The following is a 19201-nucleotide window of genomic DNA, read 5'->3' on the forward strand; positions in this document are numbered from 1 at the left end:
GACTAAGGGTAGAGTGGGCATATTTTGGGGCCCAGGGTTTCCTTCTCAAACGCTCCTAAAGATAAGGAGGACAGCCAGAGCCAATGAACACCCCAGTAGATAATGAGGGGACAGGGGGAAGGGATAGCCTCAGGCACAGCCTGGGGGGGAAGGCTCCCTCCCAAAGCCCAGAGCGCTCATTAGTGGAAGCCTACGGGGAGAGGCAGCTAAGTGGGTCAGTCCTCCTCCCCCAGCTGCCTGACAGGTGTGGGTGGGGAGGAGGCGTCTCAGCCTATTGTCCCTCTTGGAAGTCGGTTCTGTTCTGAGCCCCTGCCCTTCGACTCCCCCCCTTTTCCTTAGCCCCTGCCCACCAAGTCTTCAGCCGTTGTTCACCAGCTCCCCAACCCCCTCCCAGTTTTTCCTTCCTCATCTTTTTTGCTCCTGTCCCCCAACTCCATTTAAGCCGCCTGTCCCTCTACCTCCATCTCCTGACACTGTCCTTCAAAGGGCCACTACCTCCTCCCAGGGAGTCCTCCTGAGCTCCCCCCCCCCACTTCCTGCCCCCACTGGTCGGAGCTTCTCGGGTACTCTAACACACCAACCATAGATGTGGGGGGCGGGGTGGGGTGGCTCAGCCAGCCTCCCTAAGGCATCCTCCAGACTGAGCCACACCTGGGAGAAATTGAAATCTTAGACTCTTCCCCTACCCCCGCTAAAGGAGCAGACATCCCTGTCCGGCCACGAAAAGCAGTAAAACTGCTCCGCTGGGGCCAGGCTGTGGGCCGTGCCAGAACCAGCATTCAGATTAGAGGAAGGAAGCCAAGCAGGGCATGTTGCAGGCTCCTAGCCAAAGCTTTTCTGTCCTGGTCCCCTCATGCCAACTGGCCTTGGGCGTCCAATCTGGGGTTCCAAACTCCCTCTCTCCACTGTCCCCACTCTAGTCACACGGATGGTCCCAGAAGATCTATGGAATGGAGGAGAGAGGGAGAGAATTTCAAAGGTGGGTCTTTGTGCAGGATGTCTGGGTTCCGAATATCGGTATATAGTTGAGGGAGGACAAGACACGCAGCCTGTTAGCTAGTCACCCTTTCTTCCAGGTCTCAGCCAGGTTTGGGCTATATCTTGATCAAGGATTTCCCTTTTCCATTCAGGCCACCTTCTTTGAGTAAGAAATCTCTGCACCTGTCGGGCTGGTTCCAGGACAAGGGATAGGTCTCACGTGAAAATCTGACATGCTTGCCATCAAAGCCATAATTCGGAGAGGAGCTGAGCAATTTTCCTGGTCTTCACCAAGTTCCATGGCTGCTCCAGGGTCACTGCAACCTGATTCGATTGAGTCTGGCTGCACAAGAGTTAATCTCAGTCCCCATCCCCGCCCCCTGCCCCATGTGTGCACAAATTCCAGGACCGCTTTCCATTAAGGACGCTAGCTCCGAGCAGATTTCATTTACATTAATAAGAACCAGAAAAATCCGTGTGTGTGGGGAGGGGTGGGGCGTGTGATGCTCAGGGTGTGTGGTTACCGCGTTCACAGTGTGAGTCTGGTAGAGGGCAGCATTGCGGGGCTCAGAAGTGAGCTCCGTGCCAGGGTTTAGATGCCAGGGAAAGGTAGAGAACATCCAACCTGAGATTCTTGTGGGGAGGGCTGGAGAGATGGCTCAGCGGTTAAGAGCACTGACTGCTCTTCCAGAGGTCCCGAGTTCAAATCCCAGCAACCACATGGTGGGCTCACAGCCATCTGTAATGAGATCTGATGCCCTCTTCTGGTGTGTCTGAAGACAGCTACAGTGTACTTATATAAAAGAAATAAAATTTAAAAATGTTTAAAAAGAGATTCTTGTGGGGAGAAGAGCGCAGCTTACTGTGGAGAGTCTTTCCTGGGGAATTGTGTGTGTGTGTGTGTGTGTGTGTGTGTGTGTGTGAAACCTGGCTGTGAGGATCATTGTCAAGGGATGGCAGAGTCTAGTCTTTGAGGTCAGACAACCTCTGCAGCCCAGAGTCAGGGGTAAGAGCCCTGCATATGTATGAGCTGCTGAGCCTGGGTGTGCTGAGGCCTAATTTTACCCAGTCTGTGGGCTCTCTCTCTCCTTCTCTTCTGGGGGTGGTGCGGCTGCTGTATTCTTAGACCTAGAGACATTGAGCCCATCCCTCAGTCCAGGCTTCCTGCAGTTTTGAGTCAGCTCTGAAGCTGAGCAGTGGTTGACCCCTTTTGATCCATTCAGGAGCTCAGGGGTTGTCAAGAACCACTCCCTGGAAAAGGGGGGCGGATGCTGGAAGAGACAGCTCAGCAGCTAAGAGCATTGCTGCTTTTACCGGAGACCCAGATTCCAATCCTAGCACTCATCTGGTAGCTAGCAACCATCTATAACTCCGGTTGCAGGGGATCTGCTGCCCCCTTTTGGTTCCCAGTGGCACTGGGCATGCATGAATCTTGCAAGGCACAGTGGCACATGCCTTTAATTCCAGCACTTGGAAGGCAGAAGGAGGTGGGTATCTGACTTTAGGCCAGCCTGGTCTACAGATCGAGTCCCAGGACACCCAGGATTACACAGAACCACCCTGTCTTGAACTCCCCCTGCCTGCTCCCCGCCAAAAACCAAAAAAGTCATCAAACTAGGGGGACCTGCAGAATGAGTATGTGCTCGAGAGCATATACTGGGCAGTGATTTGCACTGCTGTCATCTGGTGCTATGACCCTGGGAGTCAACATTTTTATCTTGGTTCCCAACCAGCTGCCAGAGGAGGTCTCCTTCCTTCGGGGGTGAGCATATCTGATTCCTTCCAGACTGTACTTGACACACAAGGGGGACTTTGATGACTGCCTGCCCTACATGCTGGTGGTTAGGACAGAGGTATACATGATGTACGTGTTTTACACATTAGAGTGCAGGTGTTTGATGTAGTGGCCTTGCATATTTCTAGGCTTCTGGGAAAATATCCATACTGGCTTCTACTGCTGGATGACGACTTCTGTGCACACACCACCTGAATGTAGCCAATGGTGGGGAGGTGGAAGGGAAGGAAGCCCCAGTTGTGGTTCCCCTCAAGAATGGACTCAGCTTTGCCATGTTCCAGGCCCAGTAGGTAGGGCACCATCTGCAGGGCAGGCGACGGTGGGCTTCTGCACCTGCACCCAGTCTGGCTCTGGCGTCACGTCAAGAAAGGGTGGAGGAAGGCTTTAATTGCACTCATGAACCATTCTCAAATCGCATCTGTCCAGCCTCACACTGGGTGTTGATGCTTACCTGGGACTTGGGAGCCTGGGAACCACCCCTGGGCTCAGGGGTCTTCCTGGCCTCTGAGGAGGAGGAGGAGTCCTAGCTCCCCCCTTCCCACAGCTCAGTCTCGTTAGCATGCTAAATTCACCCACTGCACTGTTGCCTTATCTCGGCAGCCTCAGAACAGAATGGAAGACTCCCCCAGACCCTCTGGCTGGCTGCTCCTCCCCTTATCTTGCCCCCTCAGCCTCCCACCCCCTTGCAGCAGCTGCAGATCTTTCCAGCTTCTCTTCCCAGCATCCTCTAGGTCTTGCTCTTTGTCTTTTGTCTTTCTTCTCTCTCTCCCTGGGGCATTGGGGGTACATCTGAAGGCTCAGATCACTCCAGAATCGTAGAGTATGGTGCTGGGGCCTGACAGTTTCAACAGACCGTGAACACAAGGGGTCTTGGGAGTCTCTAGCTTTCAGTTTGTTCTTCAGCCGATCCTGTCACCATCTTACCCAGCAGGTAACCTTGAACCCGAGTTGATGGCCTCAGATCTTGAGGTTTGACAAGGTACCCAGGTTGGAATGCGGCTTCAGCATTCCCCAGCAGTAAGCTCCAATTATTTGAACAGCAGTATTCTCTCTAAACTGAATGAAAACGGAGCCTGGACTGAGCCAGATCTGAGGGCCCTGTACTTTCTGCTGGAACTGGCTTTCTGTCTAGGTGTGGCTAACTCTCCGGTTTGTTCTAACCCTTCCAGAGGCTTATAGAGCTACCCTTCCTGCCACTTTACAGAACACAAAGGGTAAAGGCCTGTGGGCATCTTTAGCTTCTATTTGAGAGCTCTAGGTGATTCCCCATGGAAGGTGGAACTACAAGCTTCAGGTCTGACGTGAACTACTATGTAGCATTATGTAGATGGCGGAAGGGAGCATGAGGTAGAAATGCATCTTATCAACAGAACCTCTTTACCAGGAGAGGAAAGGATTGCTCGGAGACTGGAGCCCTCACACTACACAGGGCCAGCCTGGTTCTTGCTCTACAGCTCCACAGTTAGGTGTTGTGGAACTTTTCTTCTAGTTTTTAGAGAAAGGGCCTCATTATATAGCCTTGGCTTGGCCTTGGGCTGATCTGGAACTTATAGAAATCCACCAACCTCTGCCTCCTAAATGCTGGGATTAAAGCCGCCTGGCGCCTTGCCAGGTGACAATTTTATAAAAAGGTTTTTAATTATGTGTTTGTGTTTGAATCTGTGTGGGTGACCGAAGATGTCCATGGAGATCAGAGGGGTCAGATCCCTGGAGTTAAGAGGATGCTGTCAACAACAGCCCAAAGTAGGTGCCGCACAGGAGCAGCGCACTCTATCTGCTGGGCCATCTCTCCAGCACCCTCTCCCTTTTTAAATCAAGGCCCAAGGCCTCACTACAGAGCTTAGGCTGACCTAAGCTCTGTAACAATCCTACCGTTTCTGGCTCCCGAGTGCTAGGATTATACACTATACTGAAAGCATCTTCTCAGCTAGTGGAGCTTGGAGGAGAGGACCCCTGAGGAGCTTACAGTCTTGGCAACAATGTTCTTTGTGGTCTGAGTTTAGCAGTATTTCCAGATCTTCAGTTTAGGAAGAAAGCTTGTTCGTTTCCTGTCTCAGGCCTCTGGCTTACTGGCCTGGGCAAAGATGATGGAGTGCTGCCACCTCGTGGCCACATATAGCACTGTGTTCTCAGGATCTGGGTCTCCTGAGAGCAGTCTCCCCCTTAACCACTCCACCTGTCCCTAAGGGCATTCACCCCTCCGGATAGGGGTAGCTAGACTTCGGCACCCTTGAGATCCCCCAGCCAGACTTTGCATGCCTGGAGAGCTTAGCTCAGGCCTGGCCACTCATCTGGGCTTTGAAACTTGTTTGATGCACAGCCATGACAGCTGCTCCTGGATGGTCCTCAAAGCCCTGTACATTGTAGCAGCTGTCCCAGCCAAGGGCAGTCTGGACTCAGAAACCCTGGAGGCTTTCTGCAGGTCAGCCTAGGCTGATGGGGAATTTGCATTACCTCAGCAGCACACACCCCCTCAAACCCAATCAAAGATGGTCAGGAGGGAAGGCACCCCATAGGCAGGTTAGAGGAAATTTTGAAACTGGTTGTAAAATTAAAAAAGGACTGGGCTCAGATGCATGGTAGCAGGAGTGGCTGAAGAACAATATGAAAAGTCTGACAAGTAGTGTAAGAAGGGTTCAAGTGTTCCCGTTAGCATGCAGAGAGTCAACTTAAGGCGTGAGATGGTTGAGGGAGGGATCTCCTCTCTTCTACAGGGCAGACACTGCCATCCAAGCTTTTGCGACTCCACTGAAGGTAATTAGGAGCTTCCAGAGCCATGCCACCTGTACTCGCCTGAGAGCCATCCATGCTGTCGCAGCTAATTAGACTGCTTATGACTGCTGCTCAGGTGGTAAAGTCACTACCCTCTCCCTAGAGGCTTCTGTAGGTAGGAAGACTGGCTAATCGTCCCCAGGGCAGACACTTGTCCAGCTGACACATCCAGTGCCCAAGCATAGGGAATGTGTGGCCTCATCTCTGAGTGGTTGCCATGTATGCCCACACTTGGGAGTTTTGCATTTGGTCTCACTTTGCCTAGCAAAGCTGCAACATACCTCTCCAGGGAGCTACTAAGCTGGCTGGGACCGGCCCATCTAAAGTCCTTCCTATTGACATCCCAACTGTATAAGGACCATGTCTGCCTGAACACAGACTACCTTCCCTGACAAATCCACATTGGCTGTTGGAACACCCATCTGAGCCTGACACCCTCACACTTTCTGCTCAGCTGTAGTGGTACAATCATAGTTCCTGCACTTGAAGACAAAGGCAAGAGGATCTTTGTGAGTTCAAGTCCTGCCTATTCTACATAAGGATTTCCAGGAAAGCCAGGGCAATATAAACTGCCCCCCTCCTCCCTAGTCAAATCAAATCAAGTAACAACCTGGAGGGACAGATCTACAGTTAAGTACTGGTTGCTCTTAGGAAAACCTGAATTTGATTCCCAATACCCACATGAGGGCTCCCAGGAGATCTGCCATTACTTCTGATACATAGGTACAGATACGTAGACATAAGAATGGCATTTCTTATGCTCTGGGCCCTAAGATCATTACCATCACATTTAAGTCTTTTTTGGACAAAATGCTTCTTGCCCTAGTGTTAAGGATAGAAACCCCATAAATGCACCACAGCACCCTTCCCTACAGGTGAGTGTTGGCACCTCCATTCCAGGAGGAGAAAAAAAGTAGTTTTATCTGAACCCCTGTCAAGGCAGGGAGGATCACGCCCATAACTGCAGCACTCTGGAGGCTGAGGCAGGAAGATCCCAAGTTCAAGGCTAGCCTGGGTTATACAGTGAGACAGAAAAAACAGGGACTGGAGAAGGCTCAGTGGTTTAGAGCACTTGTTCTCCTCAGAGGACCCACACTTGACTCCCAACACCCACAAGGCAGTTCATAACTTCAGTTTCAACACCCTCTTGTGGCTTCTGTGGGTGCCAGCATGCACATATGCACAGACATTACTTGAATACACATAGATCTAAAATTGTTTTTTAAAAATTAAAGAACAAGAGGGGTTGGGGATTTAGCTCAGTGGTAGAGCGCTTGCCTAGGAAGCGCAAGGCCCTGGGTTCGGTCCCCAGCTCCGAAAAAAAAAAGATCCAAAAAAAAAAAAAATTAAAGAACAAAACCAAAGGGAGGTTCTATTTGGATGAGCAGTAATCTAGTCATGTAATCTCTGCCCTGGCAGGTCTAGAACCTGAATACTGAGATAAAAGCAGTCCTATCCATGCTTAGGAACTGGAAGTAGAGAGAGCCAAAAGATTACAAGTACCAAACCAGCCTGGGCTAGCCTAGGTTTTATAATTCATCTCAAAAAAAACCAAATGCAAAGAAAAACCATCACAGATCCAACTGTCTCAACAGCCTTTACCACCCATTCTCTCAATAAAGACACAGGAAACCCATTTTTGAAGGTATTTCTTTTGTAAAGGAGCCAGACATGGCAGCTAGACTGAAAATCTTCCAAAATTCTGTACAAATGTATAATATACAAATATTCACAAGGCTATTGCCAGGAAAGGACATAACAACAATAAATGACAGTGGTGGCTTTGGTGTTGACAACCACTCCGAGCTTCTCAAGCCCCCAAGAAGCAGGGACACAACACAGGCGACAACATGTAAAACACATTATATTTACACTATATACACCTTAGTATAAAAAGCCCATTGTCCCCTCTGTTCACAAATCCTTAGGTGGGAAGAAAGGTTGTTTACCAGGTAACCCACATAAGGGAGCTCATTTAAGGTAGGAGAACCCCTCAGAATGAAGTGGTTCATCCTAAAACTATTAATAGCACAAGGCATGCCCTTAGAGACAGGCAGTAAGAGCAACTGAGGAGATGGCTTGCTCCCTGTGCTCAGCATTGCTTCGCCAGTCTCACTCCATCTCAGTGAACCGGGCAAACATGGCTTTCCGAACAGCATCTTTGTAGGAATCGGCACCTGACAACCCATATGCACTGCCTTTGGCTCCTAAGCCAGCTCCTTTTAGCCGGACTTGAGCCTGGGGAAACAAAGAGACTGTTAGTGGCTGATAAGCAAGGCACCCACTTCTGTCCCACCCATACCACTGAACAAAACTACACATAAAAAGAAGGCAAGGGCTAACACTGGACCTGGAGACAATTTTAAGGACTGAGGCAATAGAAGTGGTTAAGGAAATGAACCCACTCATACTCTTGAATGCCTACTCAGTGAACATTGGTGGCTGGTAAGGCCTCTAAAGCTGAGGCCTGGGTAAGGTAATTATAGGCACAAATTCAAACAGGATGGATAATGCCAATAAAACTCCCATGCACCAGGAAACATGCTTGCATAAAAAAAAAACAAGAAAGGTTGACAATGGGGGTTGGGGATTTAGCTCAGTGGTAGAGCGCTTGCCTAGCAAGCACAAGGCCCTGGGTTCGGTCCCCAGCTCTGAAGAAAGAAAAAAAAAAAAAAAAAAAAAAAAAAAAAAAAAAGGTGGACAATGGTTGTGCCCCAGGGCAGTCTCTGCTACTCTGCTACAGTTCTTGCCTTGGCCAATGGCTCTGAGCCTCTGAGCCCAGGACTGCCTCAATTTAGGCTCTGACAAATTGAGTAATTTCTTCTTCTAAATTTAAATTTTAGATGGGCAAGTTGGGGTGGGAAGTTCAAGACAGGGTCTCACTGAGTTGGCCAGTTAGGCCTCTTGTCTCAGTTTACCAAAAACAGGCCTGTACCACTGTATCTGCCTTAAATTTTCTTTAAAAATTAAAAAAAAAAATTGTCCAGGGGGGTGGGGTGGGGGAGTGGGGATGTATGGCATGGTGCACAAATGTCAGAGGACAGCTTTGTAAAGATGGTTCTCTTCTAGTTTTATGTATGTTCTGGGGACCTAACTTAAGTTGCTAGGCTTCCCTGTTGAGCCATCCTGTTGGTCCTGGATTTTTTTTTTTTTAAAGATTTATTCATTTATTATATATAAGTACACTGTAGCTGTCTTCAGACACACAAGAAGAGGGCACCGGATCTCTTTACAGATGGTTGTGAGCCACCATGTGGTTGCTGGGAATTGAACTCAGGACCTCTGGAAGAGCAGTCGGGTGCTCTTAACCACTGAGCCATCTCTCCAGCCCAGGTCCTGGAATATTTTAATTACTCACTCATTTCTATGTCTATGATTATTTTGCCTGCATGTGTGTCTGTGCACCACATGTATGCAGTGCCTGTGGAGGCCGCAAGAGCAGAAAGCACTCTCAAATGACAAACTATCTTTCTAAATGTTCATTTTCAAGCAAGGGCACTAGGCCTATGGCACATGTCTTTAGTTTTAGCACTCTCTAGGCAGGGCCATATACACCTCTGAGTCCGATTCCAGTCTTGTCTACATAGTGAGTTCCAGGAAAATCATGGCTACACGGGGCACTTGATCTCAAAACAAAACAACTCCCTCTTAAAAACAAAAGGACACAATGAAGGAGATGAAGAAGGGGTTTCAGGGGAAGTGTGCCTCTGCCTACTTAACACCCAGCACCTATGAATATCAGAGCCCATACTTACCTCAATGGGAGCCGTGATGCCTTGACACTTTCTTCCTAAGCCTGAGCCTTCCCGCCAGCCCATAGCCTGCAGCATCTTGTTGCCAATGTTACTGTGGTCAATGCCATCTTTGGTGGGCTGCTCGTAATTCCTGCCAGTGGCAAACACACAGTTACTTAAACAGCCAGAGCCCTAGCTAGTGAACTGGAAAATGGTGCACATCACATACACAGTGCCAGCATCGAACTGTTTCTTGCGCTTGGGCTCTGGGGGCTCTGGAATTCCATATTTCTCTCGTCTTTCTGCTGCTCGATCTCGGTATTTCATCTATATAGAGAATAACAAAAGGAAAAGGGAGGAGGATCCTCATTTCAACTTTCAATAGCATTGTATATTCAGATGTTAACCTGTAGTAGCCTTTAACCTGGAGCCTAACTATTAGTGTGTACTTAAATACAAAATTCCTTTGTCTCCTTTACCATTTTTGGTCTCATTGCTTGTTACTGCCCCAAAGATGAGGCAGCCAGAACTTCCCACTTCCAGGTAGCATTTGGACAGGTCTACTTCCAGAAACACAGGCTCCTGAAACCCACCCGGAAAACCCCAGAGAGGGCCGGAGAGATGGCTCAGCGGTTAAGAGTACTGACTGCTCTTCCAGAGGTCCTGCGTTCAATTCCCAGCAACCACACGGTGGCTCACAACCATCTGTAAAGAGATCCGGTGCCCTCTTCTGGTGTGTCTGAAGACAGCTACAGTGTACTTATATATAATAAATGAATACATCTTTAAAAAAACAAAACAAAACAAAAAAAAAACCCAAAAAAACCAAAAAACTCGGAGAGCTGGCACTATACTCAATGGGGATCAGACACCTCAGATTGATCCCGGGGCGGGAAACTTCTAAATGATTTTTAATGTATAGGTCTCTATGTGCATTTACAATTCTATCTGGCCCTATCTCATCAACCAGTAATCCCACAGGCATTACAGACTAATAAATCTTTGTTCTCCGCCCCATTTACCATGTACAGCCCACTCCTCCCTTCTACATGACTGGGAAACCATCACATGCTTTCCTGTCTTCAGTGCCTGATTTGAAGCCTTCCTCACCATTCAGGAACGCTTATGTTAGCAGGACAAACAAGGAAACACATGTTTTCCTTAATTAAATCCACTGCTGGGCTCACAAAACACACGCTAGTCCAGTTACATGAGGTACAATGGCTGGATGACAAAGTGTTTTTGATATACCCTTCCATTTTGCTTAGGAACTTGGAATTAAATGCTACCCATAAAAGCAAAATGGTGTGGTCATATAGGCCTATAGTGGCAACTACTTGGAAAGTGTGAGCCTAAGAGGTCAGGGCCAACCTGTGAACATAGCAAGACTCCATCTACAGAAACAAAACACAAAGTACTGAAACAAAAAACAAAAACAAGGCAGGTATGCTAAGATTCTCATCCAAACACAGTGTCCAAGTACTCACCTCTCTCTCTCTCAGCTCCAGGGCTTCCAACTCCTGCTCGCTCAGCCTGGATCTTCGGTAGATGTCCATATTTTGCTGTTACAAGAGAGTTTACAGACACATTTAGAATTCAGACCACTTTAATATGAAATGTCCTAACATTAGTACTTTGTATTATATTCTGGCCAAATCTCAATACATGATTAGCATCCAAACCAAATCCTGGAGTGTGTGAAAATGATTCTCTTACCTCCTATAACACCAGGTACCTATGCAACAGATGGTTATTTACTGAACCTTCACCAGGGCCATCACTTCCACCACTGAATTCCCTCCCTTCCCCAATAGCAAGAGAAGTAAGGCCACCTTGTGTAAATCAGAGAGCTGCTGGTGTCTGACCAGGGCATCTCTGTTTGGGAACTGCCGTCGGCACAGCAGGCAGGCCATCTTCTTCCAGTCAGCTAGTTTCTCTTCCTCACTTTCAAGTCTCTCTACCAGCTCCTCCTCATTGTCACTGTCACCACTGTAAGCTGCAACCAGACCTCTCTGGAGACAAAATGACAATGGGTCACTGGAAATTCCACAGATAAAACAGCCAAAAGGTGAGAGAATCTCTACTGCTCTGTGTTGTCTTTCAGTAAACAACACTTCTTCATCAACTGCATGGAACAGCCTTCTGGAAGCAATCCCATGAAGCCCAAGAAATGGTTTCTTAGATGACTGTTTTCAAACCACTGACCATGCATAAAAACTCCAAACACAACAACAGATCAGAGCAACCGCCCAGCTAGCCCAGTATCTATCAAGAAAGTAAGTTTTCACTTTGTCCTAATTTCCTTTCCAGACCATTAAAAATTCTATTTACAAATGCCTCAGAAGCCAATTTACTTAGCTTAGGGATTCAGGCTTCATTCATCGGTCCATCTCACCTGTTCTCAGGCACGAAAACAAAGCCCTCAATGTGGATTCTATATGCCAAAGCTGTTCCAAATACCCACTGACAGAGAAAAGCATCCCATTTTAAGAGGGAATTGCATTAGCCAAGATGTAGCAGAAATTCAAAGTGGGACATAAACCACACAGCTGGTTAGACCACAGGTGGTACTTCCTTACTTTGAGGGGATTTTCCTCATCTCCATTTCGCACCAATTCAGGGATGAGTTGCTGCCTTTCAGCTAAGGCTCCCTGGAAAACAGAACATGCCATAAGCCACAACGGTTACAGAAACAGCCATTACGAAGGATGGCTCCTCCCGTTACCATACCTTCTTCTCAAAAAGGGCAAAGCCAGCATCTGCTGCAGCAGATTCTCTCCTTTCTTCTTCTCTCAATGAATTGACAGGTTGAAAGCTGTTTTTAAAATTTTCTTTCTGCTTATTTAAACTCTTAGCCCAGCGTTCCATGTCTTTGGCAATCTATTATCAAACAACAAACACCATCAAAAAGCATTTACCTCTCTGTGATCTAACAATAAATAAGCCAACAAGAATCTTACATTGTGGGGTTGGGGATTTAGCTCAGTGGGAGAGCGCTTGCCTAGCAAACGCAAGGCCCTGGGTTAAGTCCCCAGCTCCGAAAAAAAAAAAAAAAGAATCTTACATTGTGAAACTCACAAGATAACTCAGTAGTAATCTGAGTTTGGTTCCTGGAAACCATGGTACAAGAGGAGAGAACCAACCTCCTTTGTCTCTGACCTCTACTCCACACACAAGCAGACAAATACATAAAGATTTATGTAATATGTTAAATTATACATATGTGTATGGATCTGTGAGGCCAGGAAAGCCTGTCATATTCCCTGGAGCCAGAGTTACAGATGGAAGATGCCAAACATAAGTGCCGGGATTCCAACTCAGGCTGTCTGTGTGCCCTATATGCAGCTTAACTGTCTCCCTGACCCTGGATTTCTAAATGTGGGGTGAGGACCGTGCTCATGCTTGTGCACAGAGCTCTTTACTGACAGAACTGTCTTCCTAGCCTCCTGTCTCATCATTTTTTAGACAGGGATTCATGTAGTTCTAACTCACTACAGCCTTGCAGAGTTTTCTTGTTTTCTTTCAGGAGATCAGGCCCAGCACTTGAAATGCTAGACAAGCACTCTACCTTGGGCTACATTCCTTGTCCAACCCAGTTTTTTATTTTTATGGATTAGATGTCAGGCAACTGAAAATGCTAGGCAAGTACTCTATCTTACCAGTGGCATATTTACTTTGAAACAGGGTTTTATTAAGGTGCTGATGAGAGAAAAGGTAGAAAGGAAGGAAAGAAGGAAGGGAGGAAGGGAGGAAGGAAGGAAATAAGGGAAAGTGTGTTTCTGCCGTAGCATCTTAGGTTGCTTCACTATAGGCTTGGACCAACAGGACCAGTAGCCCAGTTTTTAAGAATCCAAATAAAGCTGACTTAATTAAGTGTTACAAGCCAAAAAATGAAGAATTAAGTGGATTTAAGTCTCTGAGGAACCATGGTGTCCTTGGACAGGTCATACCTGTTGAGCAGTTTTGCTCTTGGGCTTTTCTTTCTTCTCCTTTCCCTCTTTTGTGGAAGGTAGGCCAGTTTGTTGGTTAGAGCTAGACTCTGCAGCTGGCACGTAGGTCTCCTTCTCTCCATCCCAGTACAAGTACTGCTGTGTTAAGGAATTATAGTAGTACTGTAAGAGGGAAAAAAAGAATATGCAGTGACTGCAGATTTGTTGATGAAGGTTTTGTGTGGAGGAGATTGGTCCAAAGGCCATAATATGCCATATAAGCAGCTGCTCTATCACTGGCTATACCTCAAGTCCTGTTATGTTAACTTAAATATTAGGTCAATAGTAATGCACCTCTGTAAACCCTAGCACTCCGGAGCCTTGGGCAGGATGACTGCAATTGTAAAGTCAGTTTAGGCTATAGAGTTGAAAACTTATCTGAAAAACCAAACAGAAATCCAAGTAAGTCTGGTCTGGACACCCGTCTGTAAACCTAGCATTTGGGAGGTGGAAGCAGAAGGATCAGGATTTCATTCTCAGTTACAAAGGGAGTCTTTTTTTTTTTTTTAAAAGATTTATTCATTTATTATATATGAGTACACTGTAGCTGTCTTCAGATACACCAGAAGAGGGCATCAGATCTCTTTTACAGATGGTTGTGAGCCACCATGTGGTTGCTGGGAATTGAACTCAGGACCTCTGGAAGAGCAGTCGGGTGCTCTTAACCGCTAAGCCATCTCTCCAGCCCTACAAAGCGAGTCTTAAGCCAGATGCATTTCAACACAACTGGCGAAAACAAAACCAAAACAAACCAATCCCCAAAACAAAAACAAAATATACCTAGGACTAGTGATATAGAACACCTTGGTATGCATGAGGATGCACTAGCTAGTAAACCATGAAACTTCTAGAAAAAGTAGATTATTTCTTCTCAAGAATAGAGGGGTTTTTTTGGTTTGTCTTATTTAAAAACAAAACAACAGGATCTTGAGGCTGGAGAGGTAGTTCAGTGGTTAGAAACAGGAGCTAATTTTCCAGGGGATCTGGGTTTTGATTCACAGCAACAACATGGTAGCTTACAACCATCTTTAACTCCAGTTCCAGGAGATCCAATCTCTTTTCTAGCTTCTTTAGGCACTGACAACTAGGCACTCAAATGGTACACATGCAGGCAAAATACCCATAATAAAATATAAATTTAAAAGTTAAAACAGGATCTCATGTAGCTGTGCTCATATTTAATGTGTAGAAGAGGCTACCTTGAACTCCTCATCCTCCTGCTTTGACCTCAGAAACCTGGGATGACAGGCGTGTACCACACCTAATATATGTAGTTGTTTCTGAGACAGGTCTTGGCTGTCCTAGAACTCACTATGAGACCCACCAACTTCTGTCTAGGATATGTGCTATCACACATACCCCCTTTTCTTCCTTATAAAATCATGGTTAGTCATGTCTGTTTGATTGCTTATACTGGGCTCAGAGGTCACAGACAACTTGGAGCTGGTTTCTTCTAACATCTAGTTTCTGGGTTATCAGGTTTGGCAGCAAGAGCCTTTTCCCATTCTACTAGCTGGGTCTTCTATGATGTCTCTTACAGAGAAAGGAACTGTGAGATTGTCACATATATGGCTGCATGAGGGAGAACTGCCATGGAGATATCAGATGGAACAAATGACGGAAGTGAACTAATAAGGAAGAAGCTAGGCACACAGGCAGGCAGCATATTGTTTCTTCACACTTCTCACTCAGAAACCACAGGTACTCAACATCAACTTCCTGCTAAATGTACTTGTTTGCTATGCTATAGACACAGTTCCTAGTTATAAATAGATTCTTATTTATGGAGTGTTAAAATTGCTTCCCATCCCTAAGTTATAGACACTAACAAAAATAAAATACTCCCTGACAAGCTACACCCCATTCTCAAGAACACACAGGCATGCTAAGGAAAGAAGCTAAACACAGAAGAGCACAGTTCTGAGTACATTTATAACAGGTAAATTCAAAGACAAAAATGTCTATTTGTGGGCACAGTTAAGAGCACTGACTGCGGGGTTGGGGATTTAGCTCAGTGGTAGAGCGCTTGCCTAGGAAGCGCAAGCGCAAGGCCCTGGGTTCGGTTCCCAGCTCCGAAAAAAGACAAAAAAAAAAAAAAAAAAAAAAGAGCACAGATTGCTCTTCCAGAGGTCCTGAGTTCAATTCCCAGCAACCACTTGGTGGCTCACAACCACCTGTAAAGAGATCCGATGCCCTCTTCTGGTAATATCTGAAGAAAGCTACAGTAAACTAATATATAATAATATAAAAAAACATTAAAAAAAAAAAAAAAAAAGAAGAGCCAGGAAAGCCGTCCTGCATCCTGGTCTACAGTGAGTTCTAGGACAGCCAGGCATGAGGACTGTGCAAACATGTTGGGAATGTTCTTAGTTGTGTGTGTGTGTGTGTGTGTGTGTGTGTGTGTGTGTGTGTGTGTGTGTGTATTACATGCATCTATGTAAACATTAAGATGCAATTCCCAGCACCCATACGGTGGTTAACAACCATCTATTATAACTCCAGTCCCAGGGGATCCATCGCCTCAATGGACACTGTACACACAGAGTGAACAGATATAAACATAAACAAACACATGAAAAAAAAATACAAGAACTCACATTCACAACTCACACACTTTTATGCATATACAATATACCTCAAAACATTGGAAAAAACCCAGAAACCCCTATTATATATGTACGAGTGTTTTGCCTGAATTATACACATGCTCCATGTTTGTGTGTGGTGCCCATGGATGCCACAAGAGGGCATCAAATACCCCAGAACTAGAAGGATGGGCAGTGTCAGCTGCCATGTTGGTGCTGGGATTTGAAAAGGTTTGTGCAAGGGTAGCAGGTAATGTAAACCACTGAGCTATTCCCTTGCTCACCTCAAATCATTTCATCAGTACTGTGTGAACTGTGCATCATTTCATCAGTACTGTGTGAATTGTGCACACATAAAACGTGAGTGAGGCATGATGTATATGCCGGTCAAAGGGCAACTGGGGGAGTTGGCGTTCGTCTGCCACTCTTGGTTCTAGGGATCAAATTCAGGTTGTTAGGCTTGCATGGCGAACACTTTTGCCCACTGAGGCATCTCATTGGGTATGTAAACATTTTTTAACCCTAAATCCTGAAATGAAAATTATTCATTGGTAGCCATGAATGAAATTAATGAAAGAAAAATCTTACAATTTATCTGGGTCACACAATCTCTTTAGGGAATACTTCATCTCATGCCCTGTAAAAGTATTAAATGAAACAAGTTTTTTCCCTAAAATAGCACTTACCTGTGAGTTAGGGTCATAGTAGAGCCCTGTTGTAGGATCATAATAATATCCTGAAGATTCATCATATTGATAAGTAGACGTGTCAGGTACCGCTGCAGAAACAAAACCCAGCCAGTCATTCTAGGTAACAAACTTGATGTTACTCTCTAAGCCAGTGAGCTACAGCAGGCCTCAATACTCTTCTTCACATTCCCAGTTGTCCCTCTGACACCCGTTTCAAAGGGAGAGGGACTTAACAACAAAGGCAAGAATTATGACCTTCCAACTGTCAAGAGTCCCAGGAGGTTGGCTTACCATACTTGGTACCAGGAACTACACCAGTAGGGGAAGCAGCTGGGGCCTGTGTACTTGTGCTAGTGCTAGGCTGTGCTTCCTCAGTCTGGAAAGAACATTAGCTTCAATGTAATTTCAACTGTAAAGCCTCTTAAGAGAACTAAGTCACTGCAGTCATGTAGGAGGAAGGACTCCCCTGACAGATACTCTGCAGCAAGAGACATGCTGACAACTTTCTATAGGTCAAGTGGAAGCATTTACAACGTATAAATATGACCTGCTTGGTACTTTATATTTAAAACACATGCACATACATGTAAGAGTTTTAAAAATCCTAATAAAGAAATTAGGTAAAATGAATGTAATTAGTCAGTCCTGGCTCATATATCAGGAAAGGGTAACAGCAACACAGCAACAAAGCTATTAATTCTGTATTTAAGAGCTAAAGATTACCGGAGAGCCAGGTGGATTGGAGGTCTGATTATAGAGTTGAGGACTCTGGGATACTACAGCTGCTGAGGTGGTAGTCACCGTGGTACCTGGTGATAAACATAAGGGTTAGGTAGAGCTATAACATCAACTCCAGTACAAATGCTGATCTTAGCCTTCACTTTGTAAGCTGTTTCTGTCTCTCTCTCCTTTTTTTGGGGGTGGGGGGAGGAAGGGAGGAGGAGGTAGAGTTTTATTAAATAGTGGCCTCAAACTCATGAATATTCTGCCTGGGATGTAAGCTTGAAGCCAGCCTGGTCTCTAGAGTGAGTTCCAGGACAGCCAGGGCTACACAGAGAAACCTTGTCTCAAAAACCTAAAACTTGGGGTTGGGGATTTAGCTCAGTGGTAGAGCGCTTGCCTAGGAAGCACAAGGCCCTGGGTTCGGTCCCCAGCTCTGAAAAAAAGAACCAAAAAAAAAAAAAACTAAAACTTTTACATTCCGTATTATGGCTAAGAAAGGAAGAGAAGCAAAAATCTGGGCTAAGAAAAGATTTGACTCTTAAGACTTTATATTTTATAGCCGTGGAAGAAAAGCAAAAGCAAACTCTTTTTTTTCTATGACAGCCTCATGTAGCACAGGCTAATTTGGAACTTGCTATGACTCTAAGGATGACCTTGAACTTTTGGTCGTCCCATCTCTACCCTCTGTGTACGGACATTAAAGGCATGAACAGCAATTCCCAGGCTTATGCAGTGCTGGGGATTTAGTCCAGGCTTCATGTATGCCCACAACACTTTACAAAGTGACCACTCCCTCTCTCCAAGTTTGACTATGAAGGTCAAATAGAGAACCACTAGTCTCTGACTCTAGAATTTGTGGTCCACCACGCCCAGTCACACAACTACCACATCTAACTGCCAAAGCCCCCCTATCCCAACCCCATTTTGGAGACAACATCCATCTGTGTAGTCCTAGAACTCTCTCTTTAGGTCAGGCTGGCCTCTGCCAGACCTCAGAGTGCTGAATCACCACCCCAACTACCAACACTCTCTGGGCTACACACTCTCTGTTCAGCTAAATTTCTGAGTTACTCAAGACTGAACATGGGGGTGGGGAATACGGCTAAATTCCAAGAACAGAGTCCATCAGGGCATTGTCTCTAAGAAGTTATATTGAGTCAGTGTACACAGTAACATTTTACTAGGCTTTTTGGCTAATAATGACAGTCTTCAGCATGCCCTCTCAATTCTTGCAAGAATATGGACTTGTAGCTTTGGGTCTAGTTTATATTTCCTTTACCACAGTTATTTAAACAAAAGCAGTAAGAGATGATGCTTATTACCTGATGTAGCTGATGCATCAGACTCCAGTCCTCCAGTCTGTTGTTGATAAAACTGCTGGTAATCCTGTGAGTACTGAAGGAAAGTCCACCATTAGAGCTGCTATTTTGGACGCAGTCTGCAGATTGGAAATGGAATGCTAGCGAAGTTCACCTACTTGAGTGTACTGTGTATAGCCATCCTGGCCTGGCTGCATGTAACTGTAGTCAACATTGCCTCCTTCACCACTTTGAGACTACAGAATATCAAAAGAAAGAGACCAAAGATAAAATTAGTAGACAATAAATAAAGAAGTCAGAAAGCAATCCCTAAAAACATTTCAGCAAACGAGCTTATGTTAAACATGACAAGAAAAGCCATCTTAAGGAAAAAGACCCTTATTACTCTTACCTGAGTGGATGACCACTGAGCAGCAGCGATGGCTGTACTAGCTACAGAGAAGGCACTGACACGGTTACCATCTGGAAGGACCAAATCTCTGAAATTACAAAGATGTAGTATCATGTGATTTGTCAAAAGTTTGTGTTTCCACTGTGGCAACTTCATTCCAGCCTTTGGGGTTGGGGAAAAGGCATGTGTCTCAAATGCTAGTAAGGTTGAATTTCCTAAGGAGAGC

The 19201-nt window shown here is 45.8% G+C and overlaps 1 protein-coding gene across 4 annotated transcripts in view; it reads right to left on the reverse strand.

Moving 5' to 3' along the window:
* Nucleotides 1-7177: 7177 nt before the first annotated feature.
* Nucleotides 7178-19201, reverse strand: part of Rbm5 (RNA binding motif protein 5) — a 28848-nt gene continuing 16824 nt past the window's right edge. For all 4 annotated transcript variants that reach the window (XM_032910564.1, XM_032910565.1, XM_032910566.1 and 1 more), the window contains exons 12-25: nt 18976-19063; nt 18743-18820; nt 18588-18660; nt 17266-17351; nt 16834-16918; nt 16540-16631; nt 13230-13391; nt 12010-12159; nt 11859-11930; nt 11112-11291; nt 10767-10841; nt 9509-9606; nt 9301-9430; nt 7178-7783 (exon numbers count right to left, since the gene is read on the reverse strand). In XM_032910564.1, coding sequence (XP_032766455.1) covers nt 7658-7783; nt 9301-9430; nt 9509-9606; nt 10767-10841; nt 11112-11291; nt 11859-11930; nt 12010-12159; nt 13230-13391; nt 16540-16631; nt 16834-16918; nt 17266-17351; nt 18588-18660; nt 18743-18820; nt 18976-19063 — 1495 coding nt within the window. In that variant the 3' untranslated portion in view covers nt 7178-7657. The remainder of the gene's footprint in view (nt 7784-9300; nt 9431-9508; nt 9607-10766; nt 10842-11111; nt 11292-11858; nt 11931-12009; nt 12160-13229; nt 13392-16539; nt 16632-16833; nt 16919-17265; nt 17352-18587; nt 18661-18742; nt 18821-18975; nt 19064-19201) is intronic.

Source organism: Rattus rattus, chromosome 8 (assembly GCF_011064425.1).
Source record: "Rattus rattus isolate New Zealand chromosome 8, Rrattus_CSIRO_v1, whole genome shotgun sequence".
NCBI lineage: Eukaryota > Metazoa > Chordata > Mammalia > Rodentia > Muridae > Rattus > Rattus rattus.